General features: G+C 38.5%; 1 protein-coding gene across 3 annotated transcripts in view; it reads left to right on the plus strand.

Annotated features, from left to right (window-relative positions):
• Positions 1–13447, plus strand: part of VAV3 (vav guanine nucleotide exchange factor 3) — a 244734-nt gene that overhangs the window by 152547 nt on the left and 78740 nt on the right. For all 3 annotated transcript variants that reach the window (XM_007055209.4, XM_043552808.1, XM_037906160.2), the window contains 2 exons: positions 739–840; positions 3171–3271. In XM_007055209.4, coding sequence (XP_007055271.2) covers positions 739–840; positions 3171–3271 — 203 coding nt within the window. The remainder of the gene's footprint in view (positions 1–738; positions 841–3170; positions 3272–13447) is intronic.

Here is a 13447-nt window from a genome sequence, read left to right on the forward strand (position 1 = left end):
AGTACTGCTTAAAGAGAAACAGTGGGGAAGATGAACTAGTATATCATCATAACAAATAGTCCACATGTGTTATAGATGTATTAGTTCTGTAGGTACATGTTTCCCACAAGCAAGCTGATATTTTAGTAGCATAACTAGAGGTCTGCCATTTTATTGGCTAAATTAATGTACAGAGACATCTGTAGGCATTAGGAAATTCATTCAAGGAACACTAGCTAAAAGAACAGTAAATATTCTATAATTACTTTTGAAATGGCTTTAGTTACCTAATTTGTTGCTGGATAACTGTGACTCAACTCTGTCCAGCATATGCTGCTCACATTTTCAAATGCGATGGTTCTCAGTCTGTGCTATATGATGATCCACAGAACGAAACATTTTGAGACTCAAGCAGTGAAGAATTGGAAGGAGAGGCAGGCCCATGAGATGATTCTTGTCATATGAAGTGGTCCTCAGAATAGAAAGGAATAACTTCCCTGATGTGTGCAGCTATTTTCCCAGTTACTGTGGTCTCTAAGAAATGGCTTATACTGTACATCTTTTGGGAACAGGCGTGGATAATAAAATATTTTGTTTCATGGTGTGTGGCACAGACTGTGTCTCTTAGAGAAATATCAATGCAAAAATAAGGCTCACAGTTTGTGGATTCAGGTTCCCTGTTTAGATTTGGTGCACCGTATTCCCAAATTTCTTTAATTAAAAGCGTATTATCAAATAATGTAATTTACTTTTCTCTAGATCCAACATAAGACCGGACAATGCAAATACAAATTTTCATGAGTTCAAAATGCACACCTTCACTCGTGTCACATCCTGCAAAGTCTGTCAAATGCTTCTGAGGTAAGTCTTATAGTGTCAAGTATTGACTTTAATTTAATTCAAGTACCTTGCTGGGAAAAAAGAGTATGGAAATGACATGCAGGGTGAGAGAACTGTTCAAGATAGACTATCTGTAAAACAAACCTAACCTATGTGTTTTTGTTTTGGTGCTGAAAATTTTTACCAGACCTCAAAATGAGAGCAGAAAGCCTATTTAAAATCTCATGCCCGCAACGTTGTGACTCATCACTACCAAGCATCCTAGCACCACTCTCTCTCCTTCTATTTCCTGCTTCCAGCTGTTCAGTTTTATATAGGTTGTAAATAGGGCTGTCAAATGATTAAAAAATTAATCACGATATATTGCAAGATTAAAAAAATAGTCACAATTAATCACAGCTTTAATCGCACTGTTCAACATTAATAGAATGCCATGTCTTTCAATATTTTTTGGATGTTTTCTACACTTTCAAATATATTTTAATTACAACACAGAATACAAAGTTTACAGTGCTCACTTTATATTCTTATTTTTTATTACAAATATAGACACTGTAAAAAGATAATAGAAATAAAACAATATAAAATGAGATTTTACATGCTGATGACTGGTTCTGCTCGATAACGATCCAAAGCAGTGGGACGGACACACATTCATTTTCATCAACTGAGTTAGATGCCACCAACAGAAGGTTGATTTTCTCTTTTGGTGGTTTGGGTTCTGTAGTTTATGCATCAGAGTGTTGCTCTTTTACGACTTGTGACAGCATGTTCCACACCTTGTCCATCTCAGATTTTGGAAGGCACTTCAGATTCTTAAACCTTAGGTTGAGTGCTTTAGCTGTTAGCTATCTTTAGAAATTTCATATTGGTACCTTCTTTCTGTTTTGTCAAATCTGCAGTGAAAGTGTTCTTAAATTGAACAACATATTGTGGGTCATCATCCAAGACTGCTATAACACAAAATATATGGCAGAATGCAGGTAAAACACAGAGCAGGAGACAGACAATTCTCCCCCCAAGGACTTCAGTCACAAATTGATTTAATACATTATTTTTTTAACGAGCATCATCAGCATGGAAGTATGTCCTCCTGGAATGATGGTCGAAGCATGTACCAATGAACTCCTTACTTCCCTAGTGGATCAGACTTGGAATAAAAGCCATGGGTAGGCTTGAATCTAAACCCCACTTGAAATTCAAAGGGGTTCAAAGTTGAGCTTATAATTTATGAGAGTTAGGGTATGTGAAAGTCTGGTCGAAAAGGGGACCTGGCCGTGTCCGTCAAGTGTACTGATTGGACACCAAAAGTCCAGTTACTGTGGGGTGGGGGGAAGCACCGGGTTTTTCCTCCTGCCTGCATACAACCTCCTTGTCAGGTTGCAGCAGCTCCCATCCCAGCCCTGGAGCAGAGTGAGCCCTGGGGGGTGGGGGGGGAGAAGGAATTAATGATGGGGGCAGGGCCTTGGGGAAAGAGGTGGGGCAGGGACCATGCCTCGGGGGTCTGGTTACCAGCAATTAGAAAGGTGGCAACTTTCTCTATACTGCAGTTAAAAACCCATGGTTGGCCCTGTGCCAGGTGACATGGGCTTGTGGGGCTTGGGCTAAGGGTCTGTTTAATTGTGGTGTAAATGTTTAGGCTCGGGCTGGAGCCTAGGCTCTATGACCCTGCAAGGTGGGAGGCTTCCAGAGCAATTAAACACGCTCTTTGTCCAATCCCTCTGAGCCCAAGTCAGCTGGCACAGGCCAGCTGCGGGTGCCTAAAATCAGTGTAGGCATACCATTCCTCCAGGGGAGAGTGCATGGCTCTGTGAGGTGTGCTCAGTAGCTCTTAAAATTAATCAACGTATTTCCTTATACTTTTCTTTTTAATGGAAGCAGTTTGTAGTCAATAATATAGGGAATAAAATCTTCTTTCCTGAAAAAAAAATCCTCCAAAATGAATCCTGTCCTATTATGCATGTTCATTATATATTCCTATTGAAATCAAATGGAGTGTGGCTCAATGATAGTATAGGGACACTGTGGTATTTATACTTGGTACAATTTTGGCATGTACCATGCCAAACCCCATTTTGTGTCCAATTGAAATGAAGTATGTTATTCTACCAGTAATCGAGGAGAACTATCTGGCTCTAAATGGCTTGAAGTTATGAAAAGGAGTCTGGAGTTGCATGTTACCCATGATCTGTTGCCACTCTTCCTCAAGCTTTTAGGTACAATCATTTTACAGCACAGCAAATGACTTCTAATGCCATCTACAGTATTTTTTAAATTTTTCTTTATGCTAATTATTTCATATATGCAGATTTTTATCACTTAATATATCACTATCTAATTTTACTTTACAGAGGAACATTTTATCAAGGCTATTTATGTTCTAAGTGTGGCGCTGGAGCGCACAAAGAATGTTTAGGGAGATTAGACAATTGTGGCAGAGCTAATTCAGGTGGTAAGTCATTTTTATTGTTGGAATACTGTTTTTAATTAGAACATAAAACTTGCTAGATATAATTAAGGTTTAATTTACCTCTAATTTGTGTTTATTGTAACATGCATGCTTTTGAAACTACCATTTATAAGCACAATTAGAATTGCATTTAAAATTCATAGTGACGTTTATTCTTGCTAAACTGAAATGTAAGAGAGGAAGGGAGTGAGAACTGCTGTAGGACATAGCAGATTCCTTAGCCTGTGTTCCTGTACAGCAACAGATTGTTCTGGTTTTAATCATGAACTGCTCATAAGTAACATCTGTTATAAAGAAAACCATCATTTGACACGCCCCTCCCCCAAGTGTCTCCATCTCAATCTTCCTCTTTTGCTCTCAGCATCTTGAGCTATTTGTTTGTGCTGCCTCATCTTCCTCTCCCTGTTAATTCTCTCTTCGATCTCTTTGGTTTCCATGGTTCCCACACACTCCACTCAAAATGTTCTCACAAATGTAATTGATGGCTTACTACTGTCCACATCTAAGGACCTCATTTCTGTTCTCATCCCACCTGGTGACTCCTTCCCCATTGGTTTTCTCCCCACTCTAGGCTTTTCTGAATCTCTTTCTACCTCTCTCATCATTCTTTCAGTGTATCTGACTGAGGCTCTCCCTTCTTCCTCTCTCTGTTCAGATCCTGCAGAGCTTCGTCCTCCTCTTTCCACTTTCATCTTATCCCTGGTACCTCATCCACTCTTGTGACTTAAGCTACTGCCTCTCTCCTACAACTCCCAAGCTCTCCCTTCCTCTGACCTCTTGTCTCTCTCTTTAGTATTGCATCTCTGTTTGTCTGTCTGATATCTCCTCCTGGATGGCCTACTGCTAACTAAAACAATCAAACGTAACTAATAACTGAAATAAACAATGTATATAATCAGTTTGCCATAAGAGATCTATACTCCCTAGGAACAGCTTCCTCTATTTCCACTTTCTTCCCCACTCCCACCTTCACCTGTTATCATTTTGCTCATATTTTTATCTTAATTAGATTACAAGCACCTTAAGGGGAGGGACGTCATGTTTCAATTTGTTTGGAAAGTATTATATATATATACGTGGTGCAATCTAAAGCAACAATAATAGTCATAAATGTTTAGTTAACTCAGGTTCTCAGATTTCTCCTCAATTCTCCTGAATATACACTGAAGTAATGCTGTTCACTTGCTGGAGGCAAAATAGTCACACACATGCTACTTCATGAATTAATGAACTGAATAAATTTTCGTTTTACAACACCCAAAGATACAGTATGTTCTTTTGGATTTTATTTAAAATGTTTTACCCTGAGTTTTTAAAAATAGAAGTACCATATGACTCTGGCATGAATCAGTAGTTGCTCAACACACTTCAGTGCAATTGGATGATGTAATTATTGCATATTACTTTATTTATTTTGGTTTATTCTGATTGTTTAATTTTTTTCTGTGCATGTACACTTTTCTTTTTCACCATTTGTCCTTTCCTTGCCTATATGAAGTCTCCCATGTTTCTGTACTTGCTGTAGAATCTACAAACTTGTTAAAACAAAAGTCTCCCCCCCACTAATCAGAAAATTTGTTTTAAAACTGATCACTAAGGAGCAGGCTGTGACTTCTTTTCAGTCTTTTATTTCTGCTATATCCTTTTTGGGATGGGGTGACACGAATTCAAAACAATAGTCCAGGTGAGCGTGTGTCATTGATTTATGTACTGGCATTCTAATATTTCAGTATTTTCTCTCTCCTTTTTAATATAGTTTAACATTTTGTTTTCCTTTTAGACCACTGAGCAAATGTTTTCACTGAGCTGTCTGAAATGATGCCTAGAACTTTACCTGAGTGGTTTAGGGCCTTTTGTAGTGCATTCTAAGCCTGTTACTGAAAATTCAAAACACAGACTTCTAGAGACAGATGAAACCTTAAGAATGACAAATTTAATAAGTGTCAGATTTAGGTGATACACTGATAAGGGAGATGTGACTAAATCTAAAAATAAATTACTACTTTGTCAAGCAATGACTTATAGACAGACATATGCCAGTTCTTTAGATGTCTTGTTTCAAAGGAGGCCAATTCAATAGATTATAGAAGTTGCAATGATAAAAGTTCTCTGGTAATCAGTTAAATTGCTGAATGGTATAAAATGTCCAAATTCAGCCCTGGCTTTTCTTATTTTTGTTCTTGCCCCTACTTCACTGAGCATCTCTTGTAGAAGTCCTGTGGCTGTGTTCGCTTCCTCTGCTATCAGCTTATCCTTTCTTCCTTCAGTGCTGCTTTGTTCATGCCCAAGCAATCTATCATTTCTTCTGTCATTCACTTCCAATCCCCACCAGCTCTTCTCTACTCTTAAAACTCTGATCAAATCCTCATCCCTGCCTTCCCTTTCGGCTCATATTCTGACAGACTCCTTCAGTGGGGTTGAACAGTTGTAACAAAGCACAGATTTTAACAAATATATATATATTTTCATTACAGGAGAATTTTATAAGGGCATACTGGTTCCCAATTGAATGGCTTTTGTGAAGATGCACCCAACTTTGTCCAAATCAAAAACTTAGGTTTCTCAAAATATATTATCCACACTGCTTGTGCTCACTCGCCTGAACTCTCCACCACTGTATCACAGGCTGGTATTTCTTCCCCCTCTACCTTCTTCCCCTCCTTTACTGTCCTCCTTTTCACCAGCATCTAAAGTTAAGCTCTCCAAACATCTTTCCACTTCCAGTCCCTAAGCCTGTCCCTGTCACACATGCAGTGCTGCTCAGAATAGGGGATAGAAGGGCCATTTCACCTTGATTTCCTGCCTGGTAATGTGGGCTCTTCCTATCACCTGAGGAAGGTGATGCTATATGGATGGAGTGAAGAGCGGGATCTAGGGCAGCAGCACTCCTTGGGGCCAGGGAGCAGGAGAGCAGGGAGGGATTCTCCCTGTGCTTTTTGAAGAGATGGGGAAAAGCTGTGCCACCTCATGTTCCCCCTTTCATTGTGCACACGTAATAGGAGTCAGCTCTGTGGGCCTTACAGTTTCTTGATCCCAGTGTTCTTCTCAGGACTACCCTAGAATGCCAATAACTGAGTTTGATTCCATTTTAATAATCTAAATCAGGGGAAATACCAATCTACTTTATTACATTATCATACTTCAACCAGACCACCCCTTTTGCTATATCATTCCCATTAAAATAGGATTGAGTGTCTCAGACAATTGTTTCCTGGTTGCATAGACAATATAATCTTTCAATGAGATAAATCCCTGAGCATAGGCAAAAGTATTAGAAATATTTAATAAATAAAGTAAAATCCATGACAACCTCTTGTTTATAGCTGTCTCCAGGTTCTCCAGAGAATGGATGTTAGAATCATCTTATATTCAGACATAGATAAATAGGAAAAATCTTAACTGGCATTTTTACACTGTGCTGTAGCTAGGCAGATCTGAGCACCCCAAATTTGCTACTCGAACAACTGGAACATTTCACACGGTCATCTTTTAGCAAACAAATGGTGTCAGGAGAATTCCTCTTCCACATGAGCTCTGCTTAAAACACAATTTTAAAGTATATTACTTGATAAAAGTCTATTGTCATTTGCTCCCCACCAGACCAAACAAAACCACAAAACAAGATAGCCTCTGCTTGATTCCTTTTTCATTTAAATTCCACTATTTCAGATAGTTCTGCCTGAGAAAGAGCCAAATGGACTGAGATGAAAAAGATATATAGCTTTCATATGCATGGATAGTATGTGATTACTTGTTTAAAAAATGTTACAGAAGTGTATGAACTGTAAATGAAAGAAGCTACGTTTTTATTATAACATATTTGTTGAAAAGTATACGTGCTCCTTGTGTAGATTTTTGTATGTTGCAGTGCATAATTTTTACCTCATATGAGACTATTCATAATCAAGATGTGTTTTTGACGTGATAAAAACCAACAGCTTTCCCTATTTACCTTTCCCTGGCTTGTTCAGTAGCTACAGATTTGCTGGCTGTCCTCCAAAGCCACCATAGCATTGATCAACAAATGTTCAAGTCCCAGAATGCTCATTGGAGAGTTGCTGTTTCTTATTTAACTTAAATAATATTATTCAGCCTTTGTTGAACTAATCATCCTTACTGAGCTTGAATAACAATCACTGTGGGATCAGGGTGCTTTGGGGCAAAGTCCTGTCCTGGGCAACTGCTTGTGATACTCTCATAACACCTCAGTATATACAATGTAAGGTCATAGAGTCCATATGCCCTCACTGTGAGCCATAAGGAACAGATAGCCTCATTCCTCCTTTTCAAGTGGTCTACTTTACATTTTCTACATTTAATAAATAAAAGTTAAAATATTTTTAAAAGAAGACAGGTATTCCCCTATTGTATCCCCATATTTCACTGTTCATTTAGTTAGCACGTAAGCCTCAGTTGCTCTGCTATATAACTGAAGATTAAGCTATTCCCACTAGACTCTTAGACGTTAAGAGGGACCATTGTGATCATCTAGTCTGACCTCCTGCACATCACAGGCCACAGAATCTCACCCACCCACTCCTGTAATAGATCCGTAATCTCGGGCAGAGTTACTGAAATCCTCAAATCATGATTTAAGGACTCCAAGTTACAGAGAATCCACCATTTACTCTAATTTAAACCAACAAATGTCCCATTTCCCATGTTGCAGAGGAAAGTGGAAACCTCCCAAGGTCTCCGCCAAGCTGACCTGAGGGGAATTACTTCTCAACCCCAAATATGGCAGCCAGTCAGCCGTTGAGCATGTTGGCGAAAACCATCAGCCAAGCACCCTGGAAAGAGTTCACGGTAGTAACTCAGAGCCCTCCTCATCTAGTGTCCCATCTCTGGCAATTGGAGATATTTGCTACTAGCAGTCACAAATGGGCTACATACCATTCTAGGCAATCTCATCATACCATTCCCTCCATAAAATGATCAAGCTCAGTCTTTGAAACAAATTAAGTTTTTTGCCCCTACTACTTCCCTTGGCAGGCTATTCCAGAACTTCACTATACTGATGGTTGGAAACCTTCATCTAATTTCAAGCCTAAACTTGTTGATGGCCAGTTTATATCCATGTGTTCTTGTGCCAACATTGGCGCTTAACGTAAATAACTCCTCTCCCTCCTTGGCATTTATCCTTCTAATGTATTATAGAGAGCAGTCGTATCTCCAGTTTTCATTTGTTTAGGGTAAACAAATCCAAGCTTCTTAAGTCTCCTCTTCTAGGGTAGGTTCTCTAATTTCCTAGTAGTCCTTCTCTGCACCTGTTCCAGTTGGAATTAATCTTTCTTAAACTCAGGAGACCAGAATTTCACACAATATTCCAGATGAGATCTCACCAGTGCTTTGTATGATGGTAATAACACTTTTCCTATCTCTATTGGAAACACTTGGCTTGATACATCCTAGGATTGCATTAGCCTTTTTCATGGCCACATCACATTGGCAGCTCCTAGTCATCCTGTGATCAACCAATACACCCAAGCCTTTCTCCTTCTCTGTCAATTCCAACCGATTATGTCCCCAACTTATAGCAAAACTTCTTATTTGCACTATTAAATTTCATCCCATTTCTATTGTCCAGTTTTTCAGAATCTTGTATGAAATTCCAGTCCACCTTCATATTGGTAATACCTCCCAACTTTGTATCATCAGCAAGTTTTATTAGTACACTCTCACTTTTTGTGCTAGGGTCATAAATGAAAATGTTAATTAATTAAGACTGGTCCCAAGACCAATACCTGAAGTAGTTTACTAGTAACCTCCCTCCAGCCTGATAGTTCACATTTCGGTATGACTGGTTGTAGTCTCCTCTTTAACCAGTTCCTTACCAACCTTTCAATTCTCACGTTAACCCTCGTCTTCTCCAATTTAACTAACTTGTTTATCTGTTCAGTCGCGCACTTGTCTGGACTAGATGCTGTTCCTGTTACTGTTGTAGTAATCGGGAGAATGTGGCCAAATGGTCTCATGACTTCAGTCTATAAACAAAACCTAAAAATTGTGCTGAACTGATCCATTAAAAGTAGTTTGCTGTCAAAACTGAAATCCCTCAGGATCTCAAAAACAACAACAATAAAAAAACCCATACCCTAGGGCAGTAGATCTCAGAGCCCAGGTCGACTGGCTTGGGCTCACGTAATGGGGCTAAAAATAACAATGTAGATGTTCCTGCTTGGGCTCAAGCCTGGGCTCTGAAACCCAGCCAGGGGGAGGTTCTGAGAGGGCTCTCAGCCTGAGCGGGAATGTTTATACTGCTATTTTTAGCTTTGTAGCACATGTTCCATGTGGCTTTTTTTTGCAGTGTGGACATACCCTCAATGGCTACACTGTCCTGTTTGTAACCAGTCCATATTTAAATTAAAATTTTCTTTTGTAAAAATTCTGCTGGTGGACATTGTGACCCTATTTTATATAGCAGCAGTGTAGGAATTAGTTTGTCTTGCTTTGATGCCAGTTTGGATGCTTTACAAAAATAGTGATATGTAGAGATTATGAAAATGCAGTGCTAAAAAGACGAGTCTTCAAAGATGTTTTAGAAGTTGAATAATAAGTCAGAGAATCAAATTTCTTAGGAAGAATAAAATCCAAATCTCTCTAAAATCAAATGGTACAGTCCTTACTCGAGAAATTCTCCAAAGGCCTTCTGAACAAGAGTGGAGGTTATGGGTCACATAATATGGACCGATACTTTTTCCTGATATGAAGAATCATGCTTGTTAGGAGTTCTGCTACTGTGTTGCAAAATATTTTAAAGTTAGCCTGCTGCTTCACTGAAGGCAGTTATAGTTTTCTCAGCACTAGACTAATACGTCTAGTGATCATTGTTCCTTTGTGGAGTCTAGAGGCACAATTTTGTGCAAACTGTGCGTGCAGAAGGAAAGTAGAGAAAGATCCACAAATTATGAACTGCAATTATCCAGGAGAAATGTGATAAAAAGAATGTGGAAGCGTGTCAAGATCTTGGTCAAAAGATATCGGTTATAGCCTGGACATTTTCCCTGAAACTGTAATATGGGTTCATAGTCTGATTACTGTGAACTTCCAAAATAAAGCTGAAAGACAACCATGAGTTTAAGATAACAAACTATGGAAATACTAAGAATAGAAATGAAAATGTTAGAGGCAGAAAAAAGAGAGCTTCTGCCTAATAGGTATGGCATTTTAGGACACAAGTATGAATAATTCTGTGCAGATGAAGCAAGGAATCTGCTCTTGAACTCCTAATCAGAAACTCATGGGGAAGTGATTCACATAAGGATCTGATGCAAAGTTTCATGGATATATGGAGACTGAAATTGAATAGATGTAAGCATTAGCTTAAAGTAGTAATGATTTCACTTTGTTGGAGACTATAGATTTTGCTTTAGCAGTTTTCTTCTCACCATAATGCAGTGGTTCTCAAACTTTTGTACTGGTGACCCCTTTCATATAAGCACACCTTATAAATTAAAAACACTTTTTATATATTTAACACCATTATAAATGCTGGAGGCAAAGCGGGGTTTGGGGTGGAGGCTGACAGCTCGCAACCCCCCATGTAAAAACCTTATGACCCCCTAAGGGGTCCCGACCCCCAGTTTGAGAACCCCTGCCATAATGAATGAAATTTGTGTATATATGCTGTAGATAAACAAGGCTTTTTTGGCAATATTGATATCAGATGGTTAGTTTCACTGTGGTCTTTAGACATGCTGAAGGGGCTTCCTGAGTAAATGTCACTTTGGCAAAGTTTTAAGGTCTAATTCAGACATGGAGTAAATAGATGAAATACTGTCAGCTTCAGTGGAGTTGCATTTGCTTATGCCAAGTTTGAATTTGGCCCTCAGTCTTTAACAACAGAATCTCTGCTGGCTTGGGGTAATGGAGTAGTATAGTATTTACTTTGAACACTAAATATCATTAATGTGACCTATTACCATAAATACTTCTCTCAGTAAAACTCATATGTAGCTATCAGGGATATTTATAGCCTTTCTATGTTACTGATTTTTTGCATCTCTCTGAGCCCCAAATATTAGAAGTTAATCATTCAGCTTCTCTTTCTACATCAAATCACAACATTGGGATACTGAACTCACTTTATCCTAGTGAACTTTGAAACTCACTCCAAGATTAGTGTTTATGATATTCATAAAAAAGCAGCAATAAGCCACGTCAGCTATTAAGACAAGGTGCTTTCTTCACTCAAAAGCCCGAGTCTCCTCCGATAAACTCTCCCACACCAGGACAGAAAGGCACCCAGTGCACTCTAATATTTGAGACATATGGGGACTGAAGATAAAACACTAACAGAACTTATGATTGGGAATGAACTTTTACAATTATTCCATTTTCATGGTACTCATACGTTAGTTCAGTTTTGAAATAATTTATAATGCCAAGGTAGTGATACTATATAGGAGTAAAGGCCAAAAAGGTAATTTCATTCTTACCTTCATGCCCTTACCTTAGGTTGTCATTTTCAAAGGAGTCCAAGAGAGTTAAGTGCCTAAATCCTATTGAATTTCAAGACAGATTTGAACACTTAACTCCCTTGGGCTCCTTTGAAAATCTCAGCCTTAATAATCTCCTCAAAACTATTCCTTTGCTTCCCCCTCTCCCCCTGCTCTTTTAGTACACAAAGGTGAATGAATATTTTTGGTAAAGCTGAAAAAAAAACTTTACAACCCTTTTTAAAAAAAAAGTTCCCTGAGTGTGACAAAAAAATTTCCCCCTGCCATTCCATCCATGAGGGGAAAATTATACTGCTCATACTTGCTAGCATTCTGTCCTTCCAGTCTCCTGCTGAGATTTCTTGGTTCATATTCTTATTGTCAACAAGTCTGTTTATATTTAAATAAAATGTTAGTAACCAAGAGGTTTGTTCCGTATAGTAAGAACCATTTTGGATGCATTTTTTAGCTTTAGCAAATCAAAATGTTTAGTTTTAGAGCTTCATAGTTGGCTCATTCAGTATATTGTCCTTGGTAAGAAATGCATGTTTTGCCCTAACTGAGGGACAACTAGAATGTCTTTTTGTTCCCCTTCTGTTTCCCAAAGTCCAGTGTCTTTGCCTCAAAAGCCAGAAGGCTTCGTGGGGGTGTTGACTCTGTTCCCCCTCTGTTGCTAGTTAGCTTGATTGTTTTGTTTACCCTATATGTAAATGTACTTTCATAATCCTCTGCCTGTAATCAAGCCAGCCGGACAGATAAATCCACATTTGTCTGTCTAGGGCAGGCTCGGTTTATGCACTGTTTCTAAAATACATTTTAAGAACACATTGCCAGGACACATACATAATTCTTTATACACAACCCATACATACATCATGCAGTAATATCTGCGACCAACATATCACCAGTTTTTATGACATCTTAGTCAGTACACTTTTATAGTACAATAATATTGTATACAATCAGTTGATTCAATTGCTTATTCTTTGAGGCTCTGGACCCTGGATATCTGGACCCTGATTTTCACACCCAAGTTTGAAAAAATTTGGAAATTTTCTGTGGTTGTAAACTACACACTGGACATGTGCAGTACATAATTTTCCTTTCCAGATATCAGGAGGGGCCAGGAGAATGCCACATAGAAATAAACACAGCTGTGTGATAAGGCAGTAAAATAAAATCCAGGTGCAGTGATGTGTTTATTAGAAAGTATGTTGATCAGATCACACGCTCCAAAATCCACCCCGTTCCCCAGACTCTTGCTGGGTTCATAGAAATATGTGGTGCTCTGTATGCACACAGCTTTAATACACTGATGCAGCCATTCTGATAACCCACAAGAGTACCTTTCTTTATCCTTTTCTCATGCTGCTTTTCTTTTTTCACTAAAAGAAAACAAGGAAACTCATTGCAAAAAAACCTACAGTATGTTAGTGCAGTGCTACTTGAGAATTTAAGTACATGAATCTCAAGAAACATCAAAGCTAAGGTTCCCACCACAACCAGTAGGCAAAACATTGAACTGATTATACAGCAATATAGAATATTATATAGATGCAAAGGGATTAGAGGAAGGTTAAATTACAGTTGCAATAGGAATCTTAACTATAGAATTTCCCAAAGTGTATGCGGTTACATAGTGTTTTGAAACTCAGTATAACCATTTCTAAAGATTTAAATTATTTGATTGTTTGGCGTACAACTGTTGGAAAGTTCAGCA

This window comes from Chelonia mydas, chromosome 8 (assembly GCF_015237465.2).
Source record: "Chelonia mydas isolate rCheMyd1 chromosome 8, rCheMyd1.pri.v2, whole genome shotgun sequence".
Classification (NCBI taxonomy): domain Eukaryota; kingdom Metazoa; phylum Chordata; order Testudines; family Cheloniidae; genus Chelonia; species Chelonia mydas.